This window comes from Garra rufa, chromosome 7, assembly GCF_049309525.1.
Source record: "Garra rufa chromosome 7, GarRuf1.0, whole genome shotgun sequence".
NCBI lineage: Eukaryota > Metazoa > Chordata > Actinopteri > Cypriniformes > Cyprinidae > Garra > Garra rufa.
Genome location: NC_133367.1, coordinates 2,584,361 through 2,611,039, shown reverse-complemented (window position 1 = coordinate 2,611,039; position 26,679 = coordinate 2,584,361). Strand labels below are relative to the sequence as shown.

The 26,679-nt window shown below is 39.2% G+C and overlaps 2 protein-coding genes across 2 annotated transcripts; both read right to left on the bottom strand.

Moving 5' to 3' along the window:
* Nucleotides 1–1,219: 1,219 nt before the first annotated feature.
* calr3a (calreticulin 3a) lies at nucleotides 1,220–6,841 on the bottom strand. The gene is made up of 9 exons (XM_073844005.1): nucleotides 6,647–6,841; nucleotides 5,493–5,594; nucleotides 5,188–5,391; nucleotides 4,961–5,055; nucleotides 4,668–4,877; nucleotides 4,470–4,583; nucleotides 2,063–2,206; nucleotides 1,848–1,940; nucleotides 1,220–1,717 (listed from the first exon to the last, which is right to left on the bottom strand). Exons 1-9 carry the CDS (start codon nucleotides 6,735–6,737, stop codon nucleotides 1,511–1,513), a joined length of 1,260 nt encoding a protein of 419 aa, XP_073700106.1. The 5' UTR covers nucleotides 6,738–6,841; the 3' UTR covers nucleotides 1,220–1,510.
* A 9,470-nt stretch (nucleotides 6,842–16,311) lies between these two features.
* Nucleotides 16,312–19,355, bottom strand: LOC141338947 (CD48 antigen-like). The gene is made up of 4 exons (XM_073844558.1): nucleotides 19,337–19,355; nucleotides 16,949–17,224; nucleotides 16,556–16,855; nucleotides 16,312–16,463 (listed from the first exon to the last, which is right to left on the bottom strand). Exons 1-4 carry the CDS (start codon nucleotides 19,353–19,355, stop codon nucleotides 16,312–16,314), a joined length of 747 nt encoding a protein of 248 aa, XP_073700659.1.
* Between the last annotated feature and the right edge of the window lie 7,324 nt (nucleotides 19,356–26,679).

The window sequence follows — 26,679 nt, the reverse complement described above, 5'->3', positions numbered from 1 at the left end:
CTGACCCCCTAAGAGTCTTATGAACATCTGACTGGCATTATATGAGATAAACTACCAAAGAAACACGTTTCTGGAGATTACCTCAGAGCTTTACTTGGTCCGTCGGTGACAAACAGACCACGGAAAAGCCTAATCTATTTTAAAACACTCGTTCTTAATTCTTAGAAATATAATTGTTAAATACATGTTGGTTTTGAAAAGAATTTACATAATTATCAACGAAAGTCTTGATTTAATTGACTCAAGTAGTGAGGACACAGAATTGTAGAACATAAATCAGTTTTTCTTGGTATTTTACCACTTAATATCTTCAAATAACCTTGTTTTGTTACAAGAAAGGTCAAATTTTTTGATAATGTTTTAGTAACTTACTCATTTTAAGTCTACAAGGGTCTCCTTTACAGTTTTCTTGTTATATATGGACATTACTATTAACATTTTAAAGCGCATTTCATTTTAGAGAGGCTATACATTGTTTATATATATTTAAGCAATAAGGTACGAGAGGCCGTGCTGTATCGTGAATAAATCACGGCTGAAGGGAACTTGAAGGTGATTTATTCACGATACAGCACGGCCTCAAGTACCTTATTGCTTTTATAAAATGGTTACCACACAATAAAAATATTAATATCAAAAATATATATTAATTTATATATATTAGGTTGTATGTTTTCATAAAGTAAAATCATTAACTGCCTTCCGCTGTAAAAAGTAGTTCCTAACGGCTAAATCTTTGTTTACGTTGCTAAGGGTGGTTGCTAAGGAGGTTCAATGATACACAGAACGTTGAGTGAAGCGGTCGTAGCCGTGCTGTGTCGTGAATAAAACACAGCTGCTGACCAATCAGAATTGAGGAATGGAACTAACCGTTTTATAAATATATGTCATTTTATTGTCAGGTGACGAGAACCGTAAATGGGACACTTTTAGACTTTAATGTCTAAACTAAAAATGTAAACACTGTTAACTGAAATTAACTTTTTAAAATTTACTTCAGCCAATTCCCCGTTTTCATCTACATAATGCTTTAATACTTTCATATCTTAATGTATTAAAATAACTAAAACTGATACAAACAAAAAAAATTAAAGCAACTGAAACTATTAAAAATGACAGAAACACAACAAAATTACTAAAACTTTAGCTAATATTAAAATGAAATGAGAAAATATTTTTGTTAAAAAAAACTATCCACGATAAACAAGTCGGACAAGCATTTAAAAATAAATCATTTATTTTAAAAAAGTGCAAATCCAACAAATGATACATTAGAATTTCCCCTTGCACAACTCGAGACAGAACAGAAAACCCAAACATTAATTAATCTAAAGTTTATCGGGCCGTACTATGAATGTGTTGGGGGGGGGGGGGCAAAATCTAGCAGCAAAACCAAAAGAAATCCGAGTTACGGGATGCGACATGTGCCTAGAAAGGGGCGGGACCACATTTATAAAGAAAAAGACTTTAGAAACACATCAGATCTGCTCATTCAGAAAGGAACTCCTCTTCACAACTCGTCTTTAGGGAGCGTATCGTCCTCACCCTCCTCTTCATCCTCAGGAGGTTCTTCTGTGTGCTCTTCCCCTTCTGGCTCATCCTCATCTTCGTCCTCCTCGTCTTCCTCATTATCATCATCCTTTTTGCTCTTTTCCTCCTCTTCACGCTTCTTCCGTTCTTCTTCTTCCTGCTGGTCCTTCATTTTCTTTTCTGGCCCCTGATATGTAAAAACAACACCACGCATCAGTATTTATGGCTAAATAACAATGTTGTGGAAACAAATGTAAGAACTGATAACAGATAATAATAATAATAATAATAATAAATGTACATCCAAACGTTTTTACCTTCGTTGCGCCCCACGTTTCTGTACCAAATTTCTCTGCCTCCTCAACATCATCAGTGATCAGGAAGTTATCAAAGATCGTTCCAGATTTCACCTGTAAGAAAGGTCAACGGTCATTCTGGTTAATGTCGAGATAACCAAACCAAATTTGTTGAAAACCTACAAATCACCTTTAATTGTGATGTTGATTTAACAGTACGCCAATCTAGACCATACCTGCCAAAGATCCAGTCCCAGAACACCAACGTTGTCAAATTTGTAAATGGCGTTATCAGGAGTGTGTTCAGGGTTGTCAATTTCAGGGTGAACCCAGGTGCCTTTGTAGTTGGGGTTGTCAATCTGTTTTGGCTTCCACTCGCCCTATATAAACAGATCTTTGTTAGCCAGTTTGTAAAACTAGTTCCTGCGTAATAAGCAATCACTTTGATTGAGAAGATCAGTTAGGTTTGAAAATACAGTAGAAACGGTTCATATGAAACAATCTTGAATATTAATCTCTCTCAAAAACTCCTAAAAAGTCCAAACCTATTTGGAACAGAAACCAGACCAATCCAACCAGTTTGAAGCACCTTATGGCTTGTTGGGTAGATCTTAAAGAACCCTAAACCTTCTTCTAGCAGCTTACTTAGCAGAAAAGTCCACATTAAAGTGGTTTTAGCTGGTTTCCCAAGTGCCAAAAGCTGGCCTAAAACAATCAAACTAGACCAATCCAACCACTTCAAAGTACTATATGGCTTTATGTTTGATTTTCACATGAGAACATCTTTGATAAAGAGAAGATAGCATTACTCACTCTCAAAAACTCAACCTAGTCCAAACCCATTTAAGAATGAAACCAGTCTAAATTGGTTTTAGCTAGTCTCCCAAGGTCTAAAACTAGACCAGTCTGATCCAGTTTGAAGCACTTTATGGCTTTATGTTTGATAGGATCTCCTACATTATAACATATCTGACAATGAGAAGATAACAGTAATCACTCTCAAAAACTCCTGGAACGTCTTAACCCACTTCCTATTGAACCCTAAACCTTCTTCTGGCAGCCTACTCTGTGGAAAAGACAAGTTCAGAGTGGTTTTAACTGGCCTCAAAGTGTCCAAAACTAGTCTAAAACCACCGAACAAGACAAATCTAACCACTTTGAAGCACTTTATGGCTTTATGTTTGGTAGATCTTAATGTACATGGATCTTCTACATGAGGACACCTCTAATAATGAGATGTTTACATTAACCCCTCTCAGAAATGCAGAGAAAGTCCAAACCTACTTGGTATTGAACCCGATTACTTCTGGCAGCTTACCAGAAAGGACCACTCTAAAGTGGTTTTTCAGCTGGTCTCCCCCATGGTCTAAAACTAGATAAATCCAACCAGTTTGAATGGCTTGTTTGGTAGATCTTAAAGTATTAGGATCTTTTACACAGGAACATCTCTGATAATGAGAAGAGAACAGTAATTGCTCTCAAAAACTCCTGGAAAGTCCAAACCTATTTGGTATTGAACAATTAAACCTTCTTCTGTCAGCCTACTGTGCAGAAAATACCATTCTAAAGTGGTTTTAGCTGGTCACACCAGTGCCCGAACTGGTCTAAAACCATCAAACTAGATCTTCCTACGTGAGAACATCCCTAATAATGACATAACTAAACCTTCTAGCAGCCTACCCTGCAGAATAGACTAGTCTAAAGTGGTTTTACCTGGTCTTCCAAGATCGCAAAACTGGTCTACAGCCATTAAACTGGACCAATCAGACCACTTTAGAAGCACTTTATGGCTTCATGTTTAATAAATCTTAATGAATTTGGACATGAGGACATCTCTAATAATGAGATGATTACATTACTCGCTCTCAAAAACTCCTAGAAAGCCCAAACCTATTTGGGAAAGAAACCAGTTTAAAATTAGTTTAGCTGGTCTCTCAATGTCTAAAACTAGACCAATCCGACCAGTTAAAGCACGTCATGGCTTGTTTGGTAGATCTTAAAATACTTGGATCTTCTACATGAAAACATCTCTGATAATAAGATGATAACTAAACCTTTTTCTGACAGCCCAAACTGCAGAAAAGACCAGTCAAAGTGGTCTTCCAAGTGCCCAAAACATCAAACTAGACCAATCTGACTACTTTAAACCACTATATGGCTTATTATTATGTTTGGTAGATCTTACTTGAACCTACTTGGTACTGAACCTGATTACTTTTGGCAGCTTACCCTGCAAAAAAAGTGGTTTACCTGGCCTCGAAAGCACTATATGGCTTTATGTTTGGTAGATCTTCTACAGATCTCTGATAAAACATCTCTGATCTTCTAAATAAGAACATCTCCGATAAAGAGAAGACAACATTAATTGCTTTCAAAAACTTCTGGAAAGTCCAAACCTACTTAAAAACTTTTGCCAGCCTACCCTGCTGTAAAGACCACTCTAATCTCTCTCAAAAACACCTAGAAAGTCCAAACCTAATTGGTATTGAACCTGAAACCCTCTTCAAAATACCATTCTAAGGTGGTCTAAAGTCTAAAACCATCCAACTAGACCAATCCAACCACTTTAAAGCACGTAATGGCTTCATGCTTGACAGATCTTAATATATTAAGATCTTCTACATGAGGACTGTCATTTTGTACCTTGTACTCTGGGTTCGGGATCATGGCAGGTTCCCATTCTCCATCCATGTCTTCATCCCAATCGTCTGGTTTCTTGGCATCGGGGTCAGGAATGTTCTCAGCTTTGTCCCAGTCCTAGACATAAAGCACCATTGGATTCATATCTGAGAACAGTTTTTTTTTAAATATCACAAAGATTTCTACACACTGAAATCATACCTCAGGTTTCGTGTCTTCAGGATCGTCGATTTTCGCCCGGTCGTCCCAATCCTCTGGCTTCTTGGCCTCAGGATCCTTGATCTTTTTTGGAGGAAGGAAATCCCAGTCTTCCTCCAGAGAACCCGACTCTACTTTCTCGTTGTCGATTTTGACTTCGTACGTCTGGTCTGGCCGCAGGATCAGTGTATACAGGTGCGTGAGTTCGTCGTCCTAATGGGCCCAAGCGGAAAAAAATGAATTGCAACAGCTGCGATTAAATCTCAAGATATTTTAAATACACTCACAAAACATACTTTGCATTTGATGTCCTTCTTGATTAGGTGGTTCTGGCCTTTGTAGTTGAAAATGACGTGAACTTTTTTGGTGCTGTAGCCACAGATGTCAGGTCCTACGAGTGAAAACGAAATTAGTAAAAATGAAAGTAAATGCCACTTGTTTGGATTTCACATTACACTACGCTGATTTTCTTGGTGGAAGAACACAACCTAGAGCACATTTATAGCCACCATCCATGACTTACCAAACATAATGTAGTACTGTGAGTCGCCATGCATCTCGGTCTGGTCCATGTCAGCGGGGAAGACTTTCACGTACCCACCACCGCAGTCGATCTTCTGCTCATGTTTCACAGTGAACTGGATGACAAGCGTTTTACCCTCATTACTGAATGAGTCAAAGCGACTGGATACAGCGTAAAACCGAGCATCTTGACTTGTCTGCAAACCTTGAAGGGGAAAAACACATGGCATTAGTCATCTCACATTGAACCTTCTTACATTTTCTTTTCAGATGAAGGGCGCTGGTGAAAGAGCAGTGACCTCTGACCTTTATCAAGCTCGGCATCGCCGTAGAATTTCCCTGAGGTCAGTTTCCACTGGCCATAGTCGGATTTGTGTTTGGATATGACCCATCGGCTTTTCCAACCATCTGGAGAGACAAGGTTTAATTAATTTTGATGTTTGCAAAAATTTTATTTGCACCATATCAGTCGATATGGATATTTAATCGCAGCTGCTTAATTCTTCCCATTTTTAAATGACATTTTGCTGTCATGCAGCAATAACTTTACCAGCAGGCACAGGACGTCAATGTAACGTTCAGGTTGACTTTGGAGAGGTTGGTTAAGAATGAAAATCAGGTTAACATCAGCATTTGACACCAACTTGTGTTGACTAAACGTTGGATTTTGGTTACACAACCTATAAACAACAAATATTGTTTGTATTACTGTTGTCAAATTAACGTTGTAATTTGAAGTTAAATTGACATTGAATTTTGGTCACCTGACGTCGCAACCGTAATAATACCAAATATCAATGTCTTATGGCGTCGTGTGCCTGCTGGGTTATGATACAGTAAAGAGCACCATTTTTAATATAATTCTACCTCTATTATCTATCAAACACATTTGGTCCATTCTGTCCATTTATTTTACACATTTTTTTTTTTACATTGCCCATATATTATTTCTCAGCCATAATATGAAAACATTTTCAGACTGTAATTTTACTATCATACATCATATCATAATACAATTTAAATTATGCAAATAATCTAAGTTTAAAACAACTGATATGAAACATTAGTACCTTAAATTCGTTTTTACGGCAACAGTTTAACAGTCTAAAAAATGAACTGAAACCAAAACCTAACACGTTGATTCAGAAGAAATATTTCCCGTTTGCCATAATCCACGAATAAAGTACGCTTATAGGCAAAAATAAGACCAATTTTCACAAATCATGGATTCTTAGCATGCCTTGTAAGTTGTATAACGCAGTTTAGCATGCAAATACAGTAAATGAAAGTGACAAAACAGGCTTCGATCGTAGAAATGCATGAAAGTAAACTTCCCCAATACATCATAAAAAGACATTAAGACACGTTATTTTGACATTTCCAAGAAACACTTTTATCTCAGTGAATCATTGACAATGTAACGATCTGATGTCAGGCACGATCAAAGAAGTGAAATTTACCTCCGTCCAGAAATTGCTCTTTAAAATACACATCTGCATACGCAGCGACTGCCAGTGCAGATAAAAAGCACACTGCTGCAGCGATCCGCATCTCTTTACTGTTAAAGGACCTATAATAGATGAAGATCCCTATATAATAATGAATGGCGCTGGAGCTGATGGTCAGTGAAATATGGCTCGGTTGTGTTCCTGCACAGATGGCTGAGAACCATTGGCCGGACGCGCAGCCAATCAGAGGAGACCACGAGTGAGGAGTCAGCGCCGTGGGCGGGGCCTCTGCGAAATACGTGACGAGAACGTAGGAAGTCCGTAGAAATAAAAACAAGAGTAGTGAGATGCTTGTGGGTATAGTAAACTAGAAAATATGACATTGTACAATGAGAAATTACGCTTACATGCCAAGGTTAACGTGTGTGTGTGTGTGTGTGTGTGTGTGTGTGTGTGTGTGTGTGTGTGTGTGTGTGTGTGTGTGTGTGTGTGTGTGTGTGTGTGTGTGTGTGTGTGTGTGTTATTTAATAATTATAATTCAATAACAAATCCTTGCAGAAGTACAAAGATAACAATTTAGTAATTATTTCAAAATAAAAACAAAAACACATTAAACATAAGTATGTATGTTTTTAAGATCCTTTAAAGCTCCAAGTGAAATAGGAATGATCATATTATGAAAAAAAAATATTAGAAAACACATTTTTTTAGCAGCATTAATATCAGCAGATGACTATATAAAGCCTTGAAAAATAAATGAAGATAAATGATAAAAGCATGACATTTCTAAAGAGTGATTATGTGCTTGTTCTTGTTCAGCTCTTCTGGATCTGACGTCATAAACCAGAAGAAGGACAGTAGCCACGCCCACCAGGGCTGAGAGGACCAATCGGATCACAGGTTTACCAGAATCACAACAGCGGACAGAGTCTGAGGAATAACAACAGCTAAATGAGATCAGGGGCCTTATGCCGAATATGAGTCTTTAATTAAAACGACAGGAAACACCTCAAAGTCTGCAAAAGCAAGGAGAGAGGGCTGGCAAAAAGTTGCAGACAAATTAAATGCGTTAGTGCTGACCATGTTACATGTTTTTTCCTTGATATGTTATTTTTATTAAAATTCTTAAATTTTTATATACACTACCGTTTAAAAGTTTGGGGTCAGTAAGACTTGTAATAGTCTTTAAAGAAGTCTCTTATGCTCATCAAGGCTGCATTTATTTGATTAAAAATACAGGGGGGAAAAAAACGTAATATTGCAAAATGTTTTTACAATATAAAATAATGTTTTTTCGTTTTAACATACTTTAAAATAGAATTTATTCCTGTGATGAAAAGCTGAATTTTTATCAGCTGTTACTCCAGTCTTAAGTGTCACATGATCCTTGATTTATTATTAGAATGATCAATGTTGGCTAATATCAACAGTTGTGCTGCAAATATTTTTTGGAACCTGATTTTTTCCCCAGGATTCATGAATAACAAGTTTTAAAAGTACAGTGTTTATTTAAAAAAGTATATATATATATATATATATATATATATATATATATATATATATATATATATCGTAATGGAGCGAGGTATGAAGAACGGACCCCGGCTCTGAGCTCAGTCAGTAGGCTAAATGTTAATATCAAGAATATTTGAAGGGCTGGACGAATGAGCTCTACTCACCATAGACAGAAACAATGAAAGCTTTAAATGAATGTTTTGCTCGCCAACCTGATGCCACAAACACAAACAGAACCAAAATCTGTGAAACATCTTCAAAGCTTTCAGTCCACAAACATCAACTTCCTGTAGATCAAATTAAGTGACTGACTACAAAATGAATACAAATAATAATGATAATAAAAAAAGATGCTGCATGCAAAGCATCATAAAATGTAAAGACACTAATCAAGTGGAAAACAATTAATACATAATTTTAAGTTGTGAATGGGATATTCAGTTTTTAAGGTGTCCTTATTACAGTGTAATTATTCACTACGAATTGTTTTATATAGTAGCCTACTAGTTGTTTTTATGGCACCTGTAATATATTCAGTAACACGTCATACACACCTTGTATTTTTGGAAATATGATCGTATATTTTATATTTTTTATGGAGTTTTTCAGATATTCAAATCTATATAATTCCTGGTCATGTGACCCTATCTCACACCAGTTGTAATATTTTCACACAATCATGTCACATGTTATACATACATCGGATTTTGAACATATAATTTTGTGCATTGTTTGCGAATTTTTGAATATAGACAATATATTCAGTAGGCCTACAATATAAAAAAATGCAATGTTTTAGCTGTATGTGTGTTTTTGAAAATCTTACAGAGTTTCAATAATAACACGTTAATACATAAGTGAAATATTGTTTTCAGTATTATCCGCTTAATAAAAATGCAAACATGTTATGTATTCCTTTGTATTCCACCAGGAGGCGCTCGACATAAATGTAACAAATCACGGAGAGACTCATGAACTTATAAGAGTGAGAAAACTATATTGTTAAAGGCAAGCAAATACAGATGACAAATAGACTGAAAAGTAGGATCTTTTACTGACAGACCTATAAACAAAGCTGAATCTGTACAATAATAACACTGACAGACAGGTGAATTGTTAGAAGGCATTAAACCACTAAATCAAACCAATTATAATAATAAATTAAATTATAATGAAATTATAAATTAGGGCACGTTACGATCCGGTTCTGGGAGTCACGATCCGATTCCAAAACGATTGTCGATCTTAATTTTTTCCCCAACTAATTCCTTTGCTGTGAAAATACATCTTCACAACTTTACAATAATAAAAAAATAATAATAAAATTGCAGTTTCTATACTTTTTGTTTATAGTTGGAATCTCTGTATGTCCGTACTGCCATCTTAAGAGTAGGGGTGTCTATCTTCGCAATCTTCTTATCAACTAAATATCACGATTACTCTACATGGCTACATTTTCATATAGCTACATTTTATATCAAATTTATTTTTGCAAAATTGTACTTAAATTTGTATTATATAAGCAGGCTACTTTTGAAAACAATTACTTAAATAAAATACGTGTTCTTAAAGTATCCGAAACTTTACAGACAACAGTTATAGGTTTTTCTTTTTTCCTCTCCTTAGCATTATTGCCGTTTGATTGTTACTGATGAGATTATATACAGTGGTAGCTTTAACAGGCTGCATTTAAATATATCAGACGTTTTGTCCTGCTCTGAAAACATAACTTAGGGTGTGTATCAATTTCATATAAAAGTATTCGCGAGTTTCATGCATCTAATAGTACTGTATTCCAAACGGCATAAATGAAAGCATTATATCTAAAGTAAAGCATGGCGTGTGGAAGCACACACTGTCAAGCAATGCACGTGTCTAATTCAGCCCACGAGTCTCAAGCACGCACGCGCCATTTGCGGGGAAAAAAAACAAGCTCAGAATCGTTGAAGAGATAATCGCGATGCACCTGAGAATCGATTTTTTTTCTCTCACCCCTAAAATATCTAAATAAAAGAAAGAAAGAAAGAAAGATAAAGATTGTTGTACTTAATATAATGTGAGCATCTTTGGCAAAGTAGATGGACATAAAGCCTGCAATAAACGATTATTAAAGGATCATTGCAAAATTACGGTGACGCATTGCTGCCACACACTTATTTTTTTTCCCACTCAGCTATGTTGTTATAACGAGATCTTTTCTCGTAAAAACGAGATCTTTTCTCGTAAAAAGGACATATTTTCTCGTTAAAACGACATCTTTTCTCGTAAAAACGAGATATTTTCTCGTTAAAACGACATCTTTTCTCGTAAAAACAAGATCTTTTCTCGTAAAAACAAGATCTTTTCTCGTTAAAACGACATCTTTTCTCGTAATAATGACATCTTTTCTCGTAAAAACGACATAATTTTCTCGTTAAAATGACATCTTTTCTCGTAAAAAAGAGATCTTTTCTCGTTAAAACGTCATAATTTTCAAAAATGACAATTTTCTCGTTAAAACGACATCTTTTTCTCGTAATAACGACATAATATGTCATAAAAACGATCTGATGTTTCTGTTATAGATGATTATTTTATGTGAGCGAGCTAAGCGTTTGTCCGCGCTGCCTTCGCCACAGTCCTGACCTAAAGGAGGATGCACGCTGCTGGAGTTATAGGAATACACTGTTTTAATAATTTTAATGTAATGGTTTCAATTGTAGCAGCATGTTTATTAGGATTAATCTCCATTCTAATCTGCCGTCAGACCCAGAGGATTAAAGATGATCAGATCAAAACTGTTATTTCTGACTCTGAGCTTGGAATATTATTTGGATGAAAAGTTTGATTTTACAGAAAATTTAAATAGTCTCAGAAATAAATAAAAGAAAAATGTCACACGGTTTGATCGTGTTATGATTATGATGATTTCGTTCTGTTTAAAAAATGAAAATAAATAAATAAATAAAGCCAGATTTTTTTTTCATGAAAAGAGTGCTTATGCTTTAATATTTGTGCGTGAGCGGCCCGGAAAAGCCACTTTTCGAGTCTTAACTGTCTGTCCCATCATGCAGAATAAATGTTCGTCTGATAACATCAAAACGTTACAAATTGCCTTTGTAAAAATACAGGGTGCGTTCTCGAAATTTATGTCTCTCTATGCAGCTTGAAAGGTCTTCTTCAATAAAAGAATCGAAAACAAAATTGTGTTTACTTTATTCCTATAAATCCAACAAGAGGTAGTATACAGTTGTCACGATGTAGGCAGGAACACACGAACAACGACGTAGTAAAAGACGAATATTTAATAAATCCAACGGAATACAAGCAGACACAGGAACAGCAGGGTAAGACATCCATATAACATCAAAGACCGACAAGAATACAGGGGAAACACACACCTTATATACACACAGACTAATTACACAGACAGGTGCAGACAATGACGGAGAAACCAAAACACTCAGAACAGCGGGGAAAATGGGAAAAACCAAACAAGAAAGTCCGGGGGTGTGACATTACCTCCCCCTCCCGGAAGGCACGTCCTCGTGCCGACAAACAGACAAAGGAAACAGAACAAAGTCTTTGGAGGGGGCTTAGGTGGAGGACGGACTCCCGGGAGGAGGGCACAAGATGGAGTCCAGGGTGGTGACGGAGGGAGGAGCCAAGGAGGTGACAGGAGGGGGCTGGAGGAGGAGGAGCCAGGTGGGACCCAGAACGCAGCCAAGATGTATTCCCACGGTGGAGCCGATGGAGGGAGGAGCCATGGTGGAGGAAGGGCTGACGACTCCAAGGGGCCGACCGACGGAGGCGGAGCAGGTGGTGGGAGAGGTGGGTGGCAGACCCGCGGCGAACCCACCGCACAGATGGTGGGCTGAGGGTGAGCAAGGGGACAGACAGCAGACAACGGGGATTCAGGTAGGCTGGGCGGAACCAGCGGAGATTCAGGACTAGGCAGAAGAGGGAGGGTGGGAGGGAAATCCAGGCAGATAGGTATTTCCATGACACAGTCAATAACATCCCCATAATCTTGTTCAAGCTCACCCTCAGTGATAGTGCAGTGGGCGGGGCTCTCTACCGCCCTCTCTTGCTCCACGAAGCACTCCACCGTCGCAGATGTAATGGTCGGCTCACGCACCTGATCAGCAGTTTTGCCCCCGTCGGCACTCCATACTGCTGTCGCTCCGGGCTCGGGCTTCCCGTCTCTGATGGGCTCATAATCCGCGGGTCGGGGTGGCTGGCTGGGCTCTGGGTCTGGAGTGGCACTGACGAGATTCTCCTTGGAACAGGCGGGGAACTCGGGTCTTTTTCTCGCCAGTGTCCACTCCACAAACGCGGCAAAATCGGCTCGAGGGCCGTCCTCGGACGACGGCGCTCTGCATGATGCGTTAAGACTCGCGTCATAGAACGCACAGAGCGCGTCGTCCGGGTAGCTGGTGTTGTTAGCTACTAGCTGGAACATTGATGTGTAGCCCTCGAGCGGTAATTCCCCCTGCTTCAGCCGGAGGAGGATGATTTCTGGACGGAGGAAGGAATCCATGGGGGAGACACAACGGAAACAAAAAGACTGGGAAAAATGAACGGGAAACAAAACGGAGGAGAACACGCCAAAAAAAATAAACTGTATAGGTCGGTCTTTCTATCACGATGTAGGCAGGAACACACGAACAACGACGTAGTAAAAGACGAATATTTAATAAATCCAACGGAATACAAGCAGACACAGGAACAGCAGGGTAAGACATCCATATAACATCAAAGACCGACAAGAATACAGGGGAAACACACACCTTATATACACACAGACTAATTACACAGACAGGTGCAGACAATGACGGAGAAACCAAAACACTCAGAACAGCGGGGAAAATGGGAAAAACCAAACAAGAAAGTCCGGGGGTGTGACAACAGTCTTTCCCGTGTGAGTTCATTATCTGTAACCTACCATTGTGCTTACACTCAGAGCCAGCGCAGCATATTAATCAAGATGAAAAACCGGATTCGTGGCTTGATTCAGCTAAAGATAAAATTTAATAATATATAAAAAAAAATAATGTATAATTTGTTTATAATCATACTAAGTATCAAGGCCGCCCAGGCATGTTAAATTAATATTCAAGCAATAAGCTCATGTGTTTTACCCGCGAACAAAAATACGAAGAATCAAGCTTTTTTCTCAAACAAAACGAAATAATAATAATAATAGGCTTCTCAAATTGTTATTATGCTTATTATTATTATTATTATTATGATTAGGCGTATTTTTATTATAAAATCTTATTTAAGATAATCAAAACTATTAATTCTGAATAATCGACTTTTTGATTGATTTTTACAGCAAATCGAAATGCGAGCAGAAATAAATAAAAATAATTCATAATAAGAAAACTATAATAATACTACTACCTAATACTACTACTACTACTACTAATAATAATAATAATAATTATAAAATTATTACTATTATTATTATTATTATTATTATTATTTCGTTTTGTTTTGATTAAGCTAGATTTGTTTGTATTTTTGTATTTGTATTTATTCTGCATGATGTGATAGACAGTAAAGACAGGTTGAGTTGAAAAGTGGCTTTTCATTGCCGCCCACATAATTATTAAAGCATAAGCTCTCTTTTAACCCATCTTAAATCCTCTGGGTCTGAGGGCAGATTGGAGATTAATCTGAATAAACATACCGCTACAATTGAAACCATTACTACATAAAAAATTATTAAAACAGTGTATTTCTATTTAACTCCAGCGGCGTGCATCCTCCTTTATGTCAGGACTGTGGCAAAGGCAGCACGGACAAACGCTTAGCTCCCTCACATAACATTATCATATCATCTATAACAGAAACAACAGATCGTACGACATATTATGTCGTTATTACCAGAAAAAAATGTCGTTTTAACGAGAAAATTATGTGGTTTTTACGAGAAAAGATGACGTTTTAACGAGATAATTATGTTGTTTTTACGAGAAAAGATGTCATTTTAACAGGAAAAGATGTCGTTTTTACGAGAAAAGATGTCGTTTTAACGGGAAAAGATCTCGTTTTTACGAGAAAAGATGTCGTTTTAACGAGAAAAGATGTCATTTTAACGAGAAAAGATGTCGTTTTAACGGGAAAAGATCTCGTTTTTACGAGAAAAGATGTCGTTTCAACGGGAAAAGATCTCGTTTTTACGAGAAAAGATCTCGTTTTTACGAGAAAAGATGTCGTTTTAACGAGAAAAGATGTCGTTTTAACGAGATAATTATGTTGTTTTTACGAGAAAAGATGTAATTTTAACGGGAAAAGATGTCGTTTTTACAAGAAAAGATGTCGTTTTTACGAGAAAAGATGTCGTTTTAACGAGAAAAGATGTCGTTTTAACGGGAAAAGATCTCGTTTTTACGAGAAAAGATGTCGTTTTAACGAGAAAAGATGTCATTTTAACGGGAAAAGATCTCGTTTTTACGAGAAAAGATGTCGTTTTTACGAGAAAAGATGTCGTTTTAACGGGAAAAGATCTCGTTTTTACGAGAAAAGATGTCGTTTTAACGGGAAAAGATCTCGTTTTTACGAGAAAAGATCTCGTTTTTACGAGAAAAGATGTCGTTTTAACGGGAAAAGATGTCGTTTTAACGGGAAAAGATCTCGTTTTTACGAGAAAAGATGTCGTTTTTACGAGAAAAGATGTCGTTTTTACAAGAAAAGATGTTGTTTTTACGAGAAAAGATGTCGTTTTAACGAGAAAAGATGTCGTTTTAACGGGAAAAGATGTCGTTTTTACAAGAAAAGATGTCGTTTTTACGAGAAAAGATGTCGTTTTAACGAGAAAAGATGTCGTTTTAATGGGAAAAGATCTCGTTTTTACGAGAAAAGATGTCGTTTTAACGAGAAAAGATGTCATTTTGACGGGAAAAGATCTCGTTTTTACGAGAAAAGATGTCGTTTTTACGAGAAAAGATGTCGTTTTAACGGGAAAAGATCTCGTTTTTACGAGAAAAGATGTCGTTTTAACGGGAAAAGATCTCGTTTTTACGAGAAAAGATCTCGTTTTTACGAGAAAAGATGTCGTTTTTACGAGAAAAGATGTCGTTTTAACGGGAAAAGATGTCGTTTTAACGGGAAAAGATCTCGTTTTTACGAGAAAAGATGTCGTTTTTACGAGAAAAGATGTCGTTTTTACAAGAAAAGATGTCGTTTTTACGAGAAAAGATGTCGTTTTAACGAGAAAAGATGTCGTTTTAACGGGAAAAGATCTCGTTTTTACGAGAAAAGATGTCGTTTTAACGAGAAAAGATGTCATTTTAACAGGAAAAGATGTCGTTTTTACGAGAAAAGATGTCGTTTTTACGAGAAAAGATGTCGTTTTAACGGGAAAAGATCTCGTTTTTACAAGAAAAGATGTCGTTTTAACGAGAAAAGATGTCATTTTAACAGGAAAAGATCTCGTTTTTACGAGAAAAGATGTCGTTTTTACGAGAAAAGATGTCGTTTTAACGGGAAAAGATCTCGTTTTTACGAGAAAAGATGTCGTTTTAACGAGAAAAGATGTCGTTTTAACGAGAAAAGATGTCGTTTTAACGGGAAAAGATGTCGTTTTTACGAGAAAAGATGTCGTTTTAACGAGAAAAGATGTCGTTTTAACGGGAAAAGATCTCGTTTTTACGAGAAAAGATGTCGTTTTAACGAGAAAAGATGTCGTTTTTACGAGAAAAGATGTCGTTTTAACGGGAAAAGATCTCGTTTTTACGAGAAAAGATCTCGTTTTTACGAGAAAAGATGTCGTTTTAACGAGAAAAGATGTCGTTTTAACGGGAAAAGATCTCGTTTTTACGAGAAAAGATGTCGTTTTAGCGGGAAAAGATCTCGTTTTTACGAGAAAAGATGTCGTTTTAACGAGAAAAGATGTCGTTTTTACGAGAAAAGATGTCGTTTTAACGGGAAAAGATCTCGTTTTTACGAGAAAAGATCTCGTTTTTACGAGAAAAGATGTCGTTTTAACGAGAAAAGATGTCGTTTTAGCGGGAAAAGATCTCGTTTTTACGAGAAAAGATGTCGTTTTAACGAGAAAAGATGTCGTTTTTATGAGAAAAGATCTCGTTATAACGACATAGCTGAGTGGGAAAAAGAATAAGTGTGTGGAAGCAATGCGTCACCGTACAAAATAGTTGCATTAGAAATTGCATCGTTTAGGATTCTGATGTGTGAATATGTGCTCGATCTCGTTCAGCTCTTCTGGATCTGATGTCATAAACCAGAAAAAGGACAGTAGCCACGCCCACCAGGGCAGAGAGGACCAATCGGATCACAGCTTCAGTAGGACCACAACAGTGGACAGAGTCTGAGGAATAAAAACATCAAACTGAGATCAGCTCGGTCAATAAACATTAACATCAGCGCCGACATCAACTAATATCAGCAGTGCTGCCGTACCTGAACATGTGTGACAGAGTTCACTGATGTCCAGATGTTGAGTCTGGTTGCTGATGGGATTGTTGATCACACAGCTGTAGGTGTTTTTATCCTCATATTCCACCTCCAGAGGTAGAGAGAGACTGATGCTGAGATCAGACACACTGATGCTGGACAATACACTGTTTCCTTTGTACCAGGAGAGAGTCACATGACTCACATTCACCACTGAACACAACAATGAACAATTCTGCAGTGGTGATGATGATGAAGAAGAACAGTTTGAAGAGTTACTGCTGATGACAGGAGCAGGCAGACGAGCTGAAAACAGTTCAGTGTGTTGAGTGAGTGTTACACAGTTCATCATTTCAAACTAAGGATACCTGAAGAACTGAACAAATGATCTTCACTCACCATAGACAGAAACTTTGAATGCTTTTGATGTCTCTCCCCTCATATTAAACTCTAGTTTATAAATACCAGCATGTTTCCTTCTGCTGTTTGTGATGGTTAGAGATCCAGTTTTATTGTCCAGCTTCAGCCTGTGGCTGAGTCTCCCAAATGCACGATGCTCGAGAGCTGTGAAAGTATTTCCTGTTTCAGACTTCCAAAGTATCTTGAGGTTTTCACTTATTTCGGTGTGATTGAAGTTTAGAGTGACTGGATCACCTTCTGTCACTGATATTTCTTCTGTATCACCAAAAACACAAACAACAGGGTTGGGGAACAAACATAAACAGGGTTTGTTACCGATTATTACTTTCAAATATCTTTATTATAGCAAATAGTTCATTCATTCATAGTAGTGCCTTCATAGTAATCATTTAAATTTAGAAAAAATATAAAACAACAGAGGACACAAAAAAGCAAATGGTGCATTCATTAATATTATATTATTATATATTGAAAAATAAAACAATTGAAGCAAATATTTAACTTACCATAGACAGTGAGATGGAAATATGTTATTATTGGATATGACCAACGAGAACATTCCTTGAGTACAGAATAAATTCCAGCATGTTCAGTTGTGGTGTTTGTGATGGTCAGAGATCCAGTTTGGTTGTCCAACTTCATTTTGTCTCTGAATATCCCATCAAAAAAGACATTTACAGACATGCTGTCATTTATTACTCTGATTACAGCTATTAAATATTTCCCAAAACTCCAACGAATCTTATCATTATTCTTTATTTCAATAAGACCAGATTGTAGAGTGACTGAATCTCCCTTCTTCACTGCCTTGAATGCACTCAATGTACCACCAAATACACCTGGAAAATGAGGAGTTAATCAAGATTAAAGAAGCTATTGAAGAATAATACACAAGTATAGAGGATTAAAATCACTTGAGTTTGATGAAGCTTCACTAAAATACTGTTAAAATTTTTTAATGTTATGTGAATTATATCTTGCAGCAGCACAAACACTAAATATCCTGAATGAAATGCACCAGTAACTCAATAAAAAAGAAAGACTTTTATTTAGCAATGCATTACACACTGTCATACTTATTTCACATAATTATTCTCAATAACAAATTACAGAGTTGAATTAAACCTGATTTACTCGCAGTAAAATCACAATTCGATTATTTCTAAACGAGAGTAACAGTGAATGTAACGGGTAATTTGTTACATGCCACCAGAACAGAAGCAATCAAACACATTTTCAACTCACCATCCAGACGCCACAAACACAAACAAACCAAAACTAATTTGAGAAGCATTTTCTTTCGTCGGTTTACTGAGAAGCTCACGATAGCGATGCTTAAAAAGTCTAAAAAAAACACTCACGACTGAACTGTGATATTTATCTGGATGAATCTTCTCTCAAAAGGATTCACACTTTGTCACCGTTTCCTTTATCGGAGGAAGTTATGAAAATCATCAAGATTTTTGCTGTATCTCAAAAATTAAAGTGAATTTTGGCCCTGCATGAGTGAAATGTTGCACAGTTTTTGAATTAGATAACAATATGTACTGGTGTGTTATTTACTGTTGTGAGTTGATTTGGTGTTGATGAGAAATGTTCTTTGGTTCAGAGATTTCTGGCTTTATTTCTGGCCTATTATGCTCTTGAAGTGTTTTGGGGGTGTAAAAGAACATGCTTGGTGGTTCGAAAATAACATCACTTTTCATGTAATTTACATTATTACAATTGCTTTCTCCCCAGCCTGGCACAAATGGCTTCATTAGTTCCAGGCCTTTTTGTGACTTTGTAGATCTTTTTTATGCCCAAACATACACACCACACACTGACTAAAATTCAAAAAGTGAAAAAGCATAATAGGACCCTTTTAATAACAGACTCTGGTATCTTAGTGCATATGACCAAAGCAACTCTTTGGAAAAATGTGAGTGTACCATGGTCTTTTACTCCTGAGGCATAAAGACATGGATCACAATATAGCAAAAATACTCTGAAGCGCATGTGCGCTAGTTTTTCCTATAGGCGGGAATAAACTCTAGAGGGACTTTGCTAACACACACAAACATCCAGAAGCTGTTTATCTAGTAACTGATCAAACACATTTCTGTACAGATAAAACAAAGAGAGAAACCACTGCAAAACTCAAAAAAACGAGTGATCACATTTATTACGTTTGTGTCAGCAACACATCTGGACCGTCAGGTTCCATCACCACGCCCACTCGTTCCCAATCACCCGCCTTCTGATCACCTGCACCTGCCGTTCCTCATCAACTCACCCCCATAAATACACAGCACTTTCACAAGAACACCGTCAGATCTACTCGTTAGACACTGGACTCAAACCATTCTCTCTCCAACCCAATATTACCTGCCTGTCTTCCTGCCATTCTGTTTGTCCTCAAGTTAAGTTATATTCTGTCTTATGTTTGCTTTTACCTTATTTACTATGATGAGATTTATGTTCTGAATGAAGCCTTTTCTGTTTTGAGTTTGTCCTTTATAATTAAAACATCTCTAAGTTCATTTTCATCTCTCTCTTCCCTCCGAGCGTGACAGAAGATCTGACCTAGACAAGATTCAGATCCTTCACCATGTCAACTCGCCCCACTTCCGATCCTCTCCTATCAATCTTCCAACCATCACCGAGCACTTCCCTGTTTGCCTCTGGAAGTCCCATGGCCTTACCTGCTTGCTATTCGGGCGAGGCGGACAAATGCAACGGCTTCCTCCTGCAGTGCACTCTGCATTTTGAGATGCAGCCCCAGCGATTTCCCACGGAGCGATCTAAGACGGCGTTCATCACCAGTTTGCTGTCGGGCAGAGCGCTGGATTGGGCTGATGCACTATGGCAAGCGGAAAATCCCATAATCGGTAATTTATCTGCATTCACTAAACACTTCAAGTAAGTTTTTGGAAGAACTACCGGATCCTTATCAGTCTCGGATGAACTGTTACATCTGCGTCAAGGCTCTTCTTCGGCTGGTGAGTCCCAGGGGCTCTGTCTATACTGTGGAGGCGAGAACCACACCATCACTTCCTGTCCTATCAAACCACCACGATCTTCTATGAGTATTCTAAATATCTCCCCAGACGTAACCAACATGAGAACTTTCGGTCATTCTGCTGATCAAAGACTCTGCCTTCACAGTCCAAGCTCTCATCGACTCGGGTGCCTCGGGGAACTTCATCTCCCACAACACACTGAGAACCCTCAACCTACCAGCTTTACCTCAACATCCTCAATATCAGATTAACACCATCAGAGGTGAGCCCTTGGGACCCAGCCGAGTGAAACAACGTTCGCCTGACTGCCAACTCCAAATCGGCAACTTCCACGTGGAGGACATCTCATTTCTGGTGTTGGAGGGTGCTACAGTGGACATCGTCCTGGGACGCCCCTGGCTGATAAAGCACTCACCTTCCATGGAGAGATGTGACATCCTCCAGTGGAGTTCTAAGTGCCACGAATCCTGTCTTCGACACCTACCCATCCCAAACCTCTCTCTTCAGTCAACCCTCGTTGAGAGTCCTAAATCCACCAAGTGCATCTCCATACCGGAGGACTACAGGGCGTTCCAGGACGTCTTTAGCAAGCAGGCTGCTACCAGATTGCCACCTCATAGGCCATGGGACTGCGCCATCGACTTGCTGCCTGGAGCGAAACTTCCAAAGGGTAAGGTTTACCCTCTGTCCATCCCGGAGCAGAAGACCATGGAGGAGTACATCAAGGAGGCTCTCCATCAAGGTTTCATCGTGCCATCCACCTCGCCAGCCGCCTCCAGTTTCTTCTTCGTGGGGAAGAAGGACGGAGGCCTGCGACCTTGTATTGACTACCGTGTCCTGAATTCCCAGACGGTCAAGTTTCCATACCCCCTGCCGTTGGTCCCAGCTGCCCTAGAGGAACTGCGTGGAGCTCGCATTTTCTCCAAGCTGGACCTGCGTAGCGCCTACAACCTCGTTCGTATCCGCCCTGGGGACGAATGGAAGACCGCCTTTATCACCCCTACTGGCCACTACCATTACCGGGTCATGCCCTATGGCCTGGTCAACGCGCCTTCTGTCTTCCAGGGCTTCATGAACTAGATGTTCCTAGAGTTCCTCCACCGGTTCGTCATCGTCTACATCGACGACATGCTCATCTACTCTCGGAACCTGGCCGACCATCGCCACCACGTTACGCAGGTCCTCTCGAAGCTGAGACACCACCACCTGTACCTCAAGGCGGAGAAGTGCGAGTTCCACCAAACCACCATTCAGTTCCTCGGCTACGTCATCAGCCCAGCTGGGATCAGCATGGACATGGACAAGGTCGCAGCCATCAGGGACTGGCCCCAACCCACCTCAGTTAAGGAGCTTCAGCGTTTTCTCGGATTCGCTAACTTCTACCGCCGCTTCATCCACCAATTCAGCCTTCATTCTGCCAGCCTCACCAACCTGCTTAAGGGCAAACCCAAGACCCTCACCTGGACTCCTTCCAGATCCCACCAAACCCTTCATCGTGGAAGTAGATGCGTCCACCGTTGGGGCTGGAGCCGTACTCTCACAGTACTCCGGAGAGCCTCCCAAACTCCATCCATGTGCCTTTTTTTCCCGGAAGTTCTCCCCAGCGGAACAGAACTACGACATCGGCAATCGGGAACTCCTGGCCATCCAGCTAGCTCTGGAGGAATGGAGGCATTGGCTCGAGGGAGCTACACACCCTTTCAGCGTCATCACCGACCACCGAAACCTGGAATACATCCGAGAGGCCAAGCGGCTGAATCCTCGCCAGGCTCGGTGGGCCCTGTTCTTCTCCAGGTTCTGCTTCACCATCACCTACCGTCCAGGTCACAAGAACCTGAAGGCGGACGCCTTATCCCGTATCTACCAGCCAGACCCGCAGCCAACCTCTGATCACATCCTTCCTCCAGAGCTCTTCCTCAACCCCATCGTGTGGAACTTGGACCAACAACTCCAGGAGGCCACATCCCGAGAGCCAGTTCCGCTGGGAGGTCCAGAAGGGAAACAGTACGTCCCTTCCTCTATGCGCTCCTCCCTTCTGGACTCCATCCACTCCTCTCCGGGCTCTGGACACCCAGGCAGCAAGCGGACCCTCTCACTCCTTCGCTCCCGGTACTGGTGGCCCGGAATGGCCCATGAGGTAACCCAACATGTCCGTGCCTGCTCAGTCTGTGCCATGACCAACACTCCACGACAGTTACCGCAAGGAAAACTCCGGCAACTACCCATACCTGCCCGTCCCTGGTCCCACATTGGTATTGACTTCGTCACCGACCTGCCACCATCCAACAATTTCACCTGAATTCTGGTCATCGTAGACCGGTTCTCCAAGTCGTGCAGGTTTGTTCCCCTCAAGGGATTGCCCACGCCTATGGAGACCGCAGAAACTCTCTTCCAGTCTGTCTTTCGCTATTTCGGTCTACCTGAAGACATCGTGTCGGACCGGGGACCACAGTTCATCTCCCGGGTATGGCATGCATTCTTCAAAAAACTCCAGGTATCCATCAGTCTATCTTCGGGCTACCACCCTCAAACTAACGGCCAGACTGAGCGGAAAATACAAGAACTCGGACGGTTCCTCCGGGCCTATTGCTCTTCCGACCAGCATGACTGGAGCCGTTACCTTCCCTGGGCCGAATATGCCCAAAACTCTCTGAGACAAGTGAAACTCAGCCCCCGTTACATCGGGCTGTTCCCCATCCAGAGGCAAATCAACCCCGTCACCTACCAGCTCCAGCTCCCTGCACACTACCGCATTCACCCTACATTCCATGTCTCCCTACTCAAACCTGCCACTAACTCTCCTCTTCCTCCCTCCACAGAACCTGGCGGTGCCGAGGTGCCTCCTCCTCCGGAGGTCCAGGAGGACCCTTCAGTCTACTCTGTCCGGGAGATCCTGGACTCTCGGCAGTGAGGGGGCTTGCTTGAGTACCTCGTGGACTGGGAGGGCTATGGTCCCGAGGAACGGTCCTGGGTTCCTCGCAATGACATTCTCGATCCATCTCTACTCTCAGACTATCATCAACAACATCCGGATCGTCCTGCTCCCAGACCTCGCGGCCGCCCTTGCCGTCGTTCCCGGGCATCGGGAGCTGCCCATGGAGGAGGGGGTACTGTCAGCAACACATCCGGACCGTCAGGTTCCATCACCATGCCCACTCGTTCCCAATCACCCGCCTTCTGATCACCTGCACCTGCCGTTCCTCATCAACTCACCCCCATAAATACACAGCACTTTCACAAGAACTCCGTCAGATCTACTCGTTAGTAGGGTTGGGAATCGAAAATCGATTCCGATTCTGGAATCGGATACTTAAGATAAAGAATCGGATACTTGTTATAATATTAAAATTTCGATTCCTCGTTTCGATTCCTGGTTGCATTTTTTCCATAGTGATCTGCCAGGACCTTCCGCGCGTGCAATCTGCCAGGACTTTACGTGGTAATGTAAACATCAGTCGAAAAGATGGATCACGGTAAGCGTTTAAAAGTGTGTCTACGCTTTGTAAAAACCGAAGACAAATCTACCGCTGCACGCAAACTTCATCTTAGAGATCTGCAAGGGACGGATTTTAGTCCTGCGCCCGCCCACTCCAGAAGGAATATGTTATTTCGTCCCGCAAAAGCCCACATAAAAGTCACTTATACCCCCGCGGGAAGACAGGTATCTACTTTATCTCTTGGCTGCATGAAACAAACCCTCCCTTTAATGTTAAGGCAAAGATGATCAGAGTAATAGTAACGAACTCGCATGCCTAATGTATTCATTCTTGTATATCGGAGTCGTACATTAGGCACGCATAAGTCCGCTGTTGATTCACAAACTATTCATGCTTTCGGTGCTCTGATCCATAGTATTTTTGCGTGAAATTTCAAAATATTTGCATAGTTTTCAAAGTGAATGTCCTGTGAGTTTTTTATAATGAATGCTTACCCATAGAGGTGGATCTTGTAAGGGTCAGTGGTGTTTAAGCACATATGAGCACCAGCATAAACAGATTTACAATGTATTTACTGTATTTTTCATTTATATGTTTATTTTATAATAAATACAAACAGTAGATATTCAGTCACTTAAGAAAGAGTACTCTGAAGTTGTGAAGAATGTCTGAATTAAATAATTTAGGTGCTTTAAATCTGTATATGTGTATTCATGTTAAAAAGTTAGAGCAGAGGATTTTCTTTTAAATTCAAAAGTATAGCTTTAATTTAAAGTTTGTTTGATTTTTTTTTATAACATGCAGGAGAAAAATAAAAAGGCAAAACTAATGTTTAGGTTAATAAAAAAGGTTAAAAAATAAACATCTTTAGAGGAAATGTCAGGCATAGGGGGGCCTTGCAAAACTGACCCGAGAAGAAGGGGGCCCTGATATAAAAAAGGTTGAGAACCCCTGTGATAAAATAATATGTTGCAATCTAGCACTGAAAATAAACATGTTTAATATATTAATGTTTGACTTTTGTGTTTGTTGTTTTTTTTTTTTTACTAAATCGGAATCGAAACTGGGAATCGAAAAGAATCGGAATCGATAAGTGGAATCGGAATCGGAATCGAAATCGATAAAATTCAAACGATACCCACCCCTACTCGTTAGACACTGGACTCAAACCATTCTCCCTCCAACCGAATATTACCTGCCTGTCTTCCTGCCATTCTGTTTGTCCTCAAGTTAAGTTATATTCTGTCTTATGTTTGCTTTTGCCTTATTTACTATGATGAGATTTATGTTCTGAATGAAGCCTTTTCTGTTTTGAGTTTGTCCTTTATAATTAAAACATCTCTAAGTTCATTTTCATCTCTCTCTTCCCTCCGAGCGTGACAGTTTGCCAGTGTTGTTGCAATAAAATCCATGAGTAAGTTAATGAAAACATGAACATGGTAACCGATGAATGTAAAAGTTAATTTAGAAAAATTAAGAGAAAAAGTTTTCTTGGGGAAACATGCTTGAGTTCATGATGTGATGTCTGTGATTTGATTTTAGACTTAAAAAAAAAGCTTGAAGCGCCTCCTGCTGGATGACACGCTTCCACTGTTATTAACATCCCACGACTGTCAAAGTGTTTCATACTTACATTGTAAGAAGTTTGCTTCAGAAAATCTTGCAGAGAAAATAACAATTTAATAGCAATAAAAAAAGTAAAAAAGATTCGGAATAAGCTTAACAATAATGTAACCATGTATATAAGATAAGGTTAACTACGTTTTGTTTAATAATCCAAAACTTATGCACAAAGGTTGCTTTGTAATCCACCAGGAGGTACTAATAAACGTAATAAAACACAGAGATGCTCTTGAACCTCAGAGTGAGAAAACTTTATTGATAAATGCAAGAAAACACAAACGAAAATGGACAGTGCAGTAAAGTGAGATCTGTGTGTCTTATCGGAAAAAAAATGTGAATATGTTTTTCAAACTGGATTTCGGAAAAATCTGACACCAAAAAGTGCAAGGTGAAAGTGGTTTTGTATTATTGTATTCATTCAGCCAGTAAAATAATATTAACAACACTACACTACCTTTAAATCTGAGGTGATTTAAATATCCAATCAAACATGAAAAATTTGATTGTAAAAAAACAAAACATTAAAAAGGAGAGTGTGTTATATTAAATAATCTAGCATAAGCAATGCAATATTTGGTAATCATCAGCATTTATTATGACAAGCACTCACATTTACTTTAAACCTGTTAATTAGAGAATACATTGCTGTTTGTTCTAAAATCATCTTTTAGAGTGGAAATCAGCCACCTAAAATAAACACATATGAACAGAGGTGTAAAGAGTACCCGAAAACCATACTTGAGTAAAAGTACAGATACCTTACTGTAAAAATTACTCCGTTACAAGTTACAAGTCACCAATTCCAATAAGACTTGAGTAAAAGTCTTAAAGTATCCGATTTTAAAAGAACTTAAGTATTTTACTCGTACTGAACGTAGGCTCAAAGAACACAAAGAAATGTGTAGGCCCTATAACAAGAAACCGTTTATTTGTGAGAATTTATTTAAATCCTAATATAGAAATGAAATTGAACACCTTAATGTTTCAAAATGGCAGAACAAGTCAGTCTCAGTCAAACTCAAAAACTGTTTAAAAATTGAAAAATTAATTTAAAAGCATTTTTAGTGCATTTAAAATTAAGCATATATTCACTTATTCAGTTTAAAATATTTTATCTTAGCATTCCACAAAGTTTCCAAAAAAAAAAAGAAAAAAGAATTCACATTACTGATAAAAGTATATAAAATATTGCCTAATGCCCCAAATTATATACACAATACTAGTGTCACAAGGAGTCAGACTGAGACGTGCGGATCCATTTGCAGCATTTATTAGAATCGTCAACAGGCCAGAATAATCACCAGAAAACAGGAACAACGTAGGTAATCCGGGAAACAGTTCGATAGACAGGGAACGGTCGCAATGGCAGGAAGCTGGAATCGTCAACGGGGTACACAGTCCAGAGTCATACACAGATAATCCAACACAGAGATAAACGCTTAGAATTACGACCATAGGAACAATAAGACTTCGCAAGGTGGCTGTGTGTGTGAGTGGCTTAAATGCATGTGGGTAAATGTGAAACAGGTGTATGCAGCAATCAGTTCAGTGGGAAACGAGGAGCAGCTGTGTGCAGTGATTGGTGCAGTGGCTTATGGGGTTTGCAGTCCAGAATGTGTGTGCAAGAGTTCATGATGAGAAGACAGAC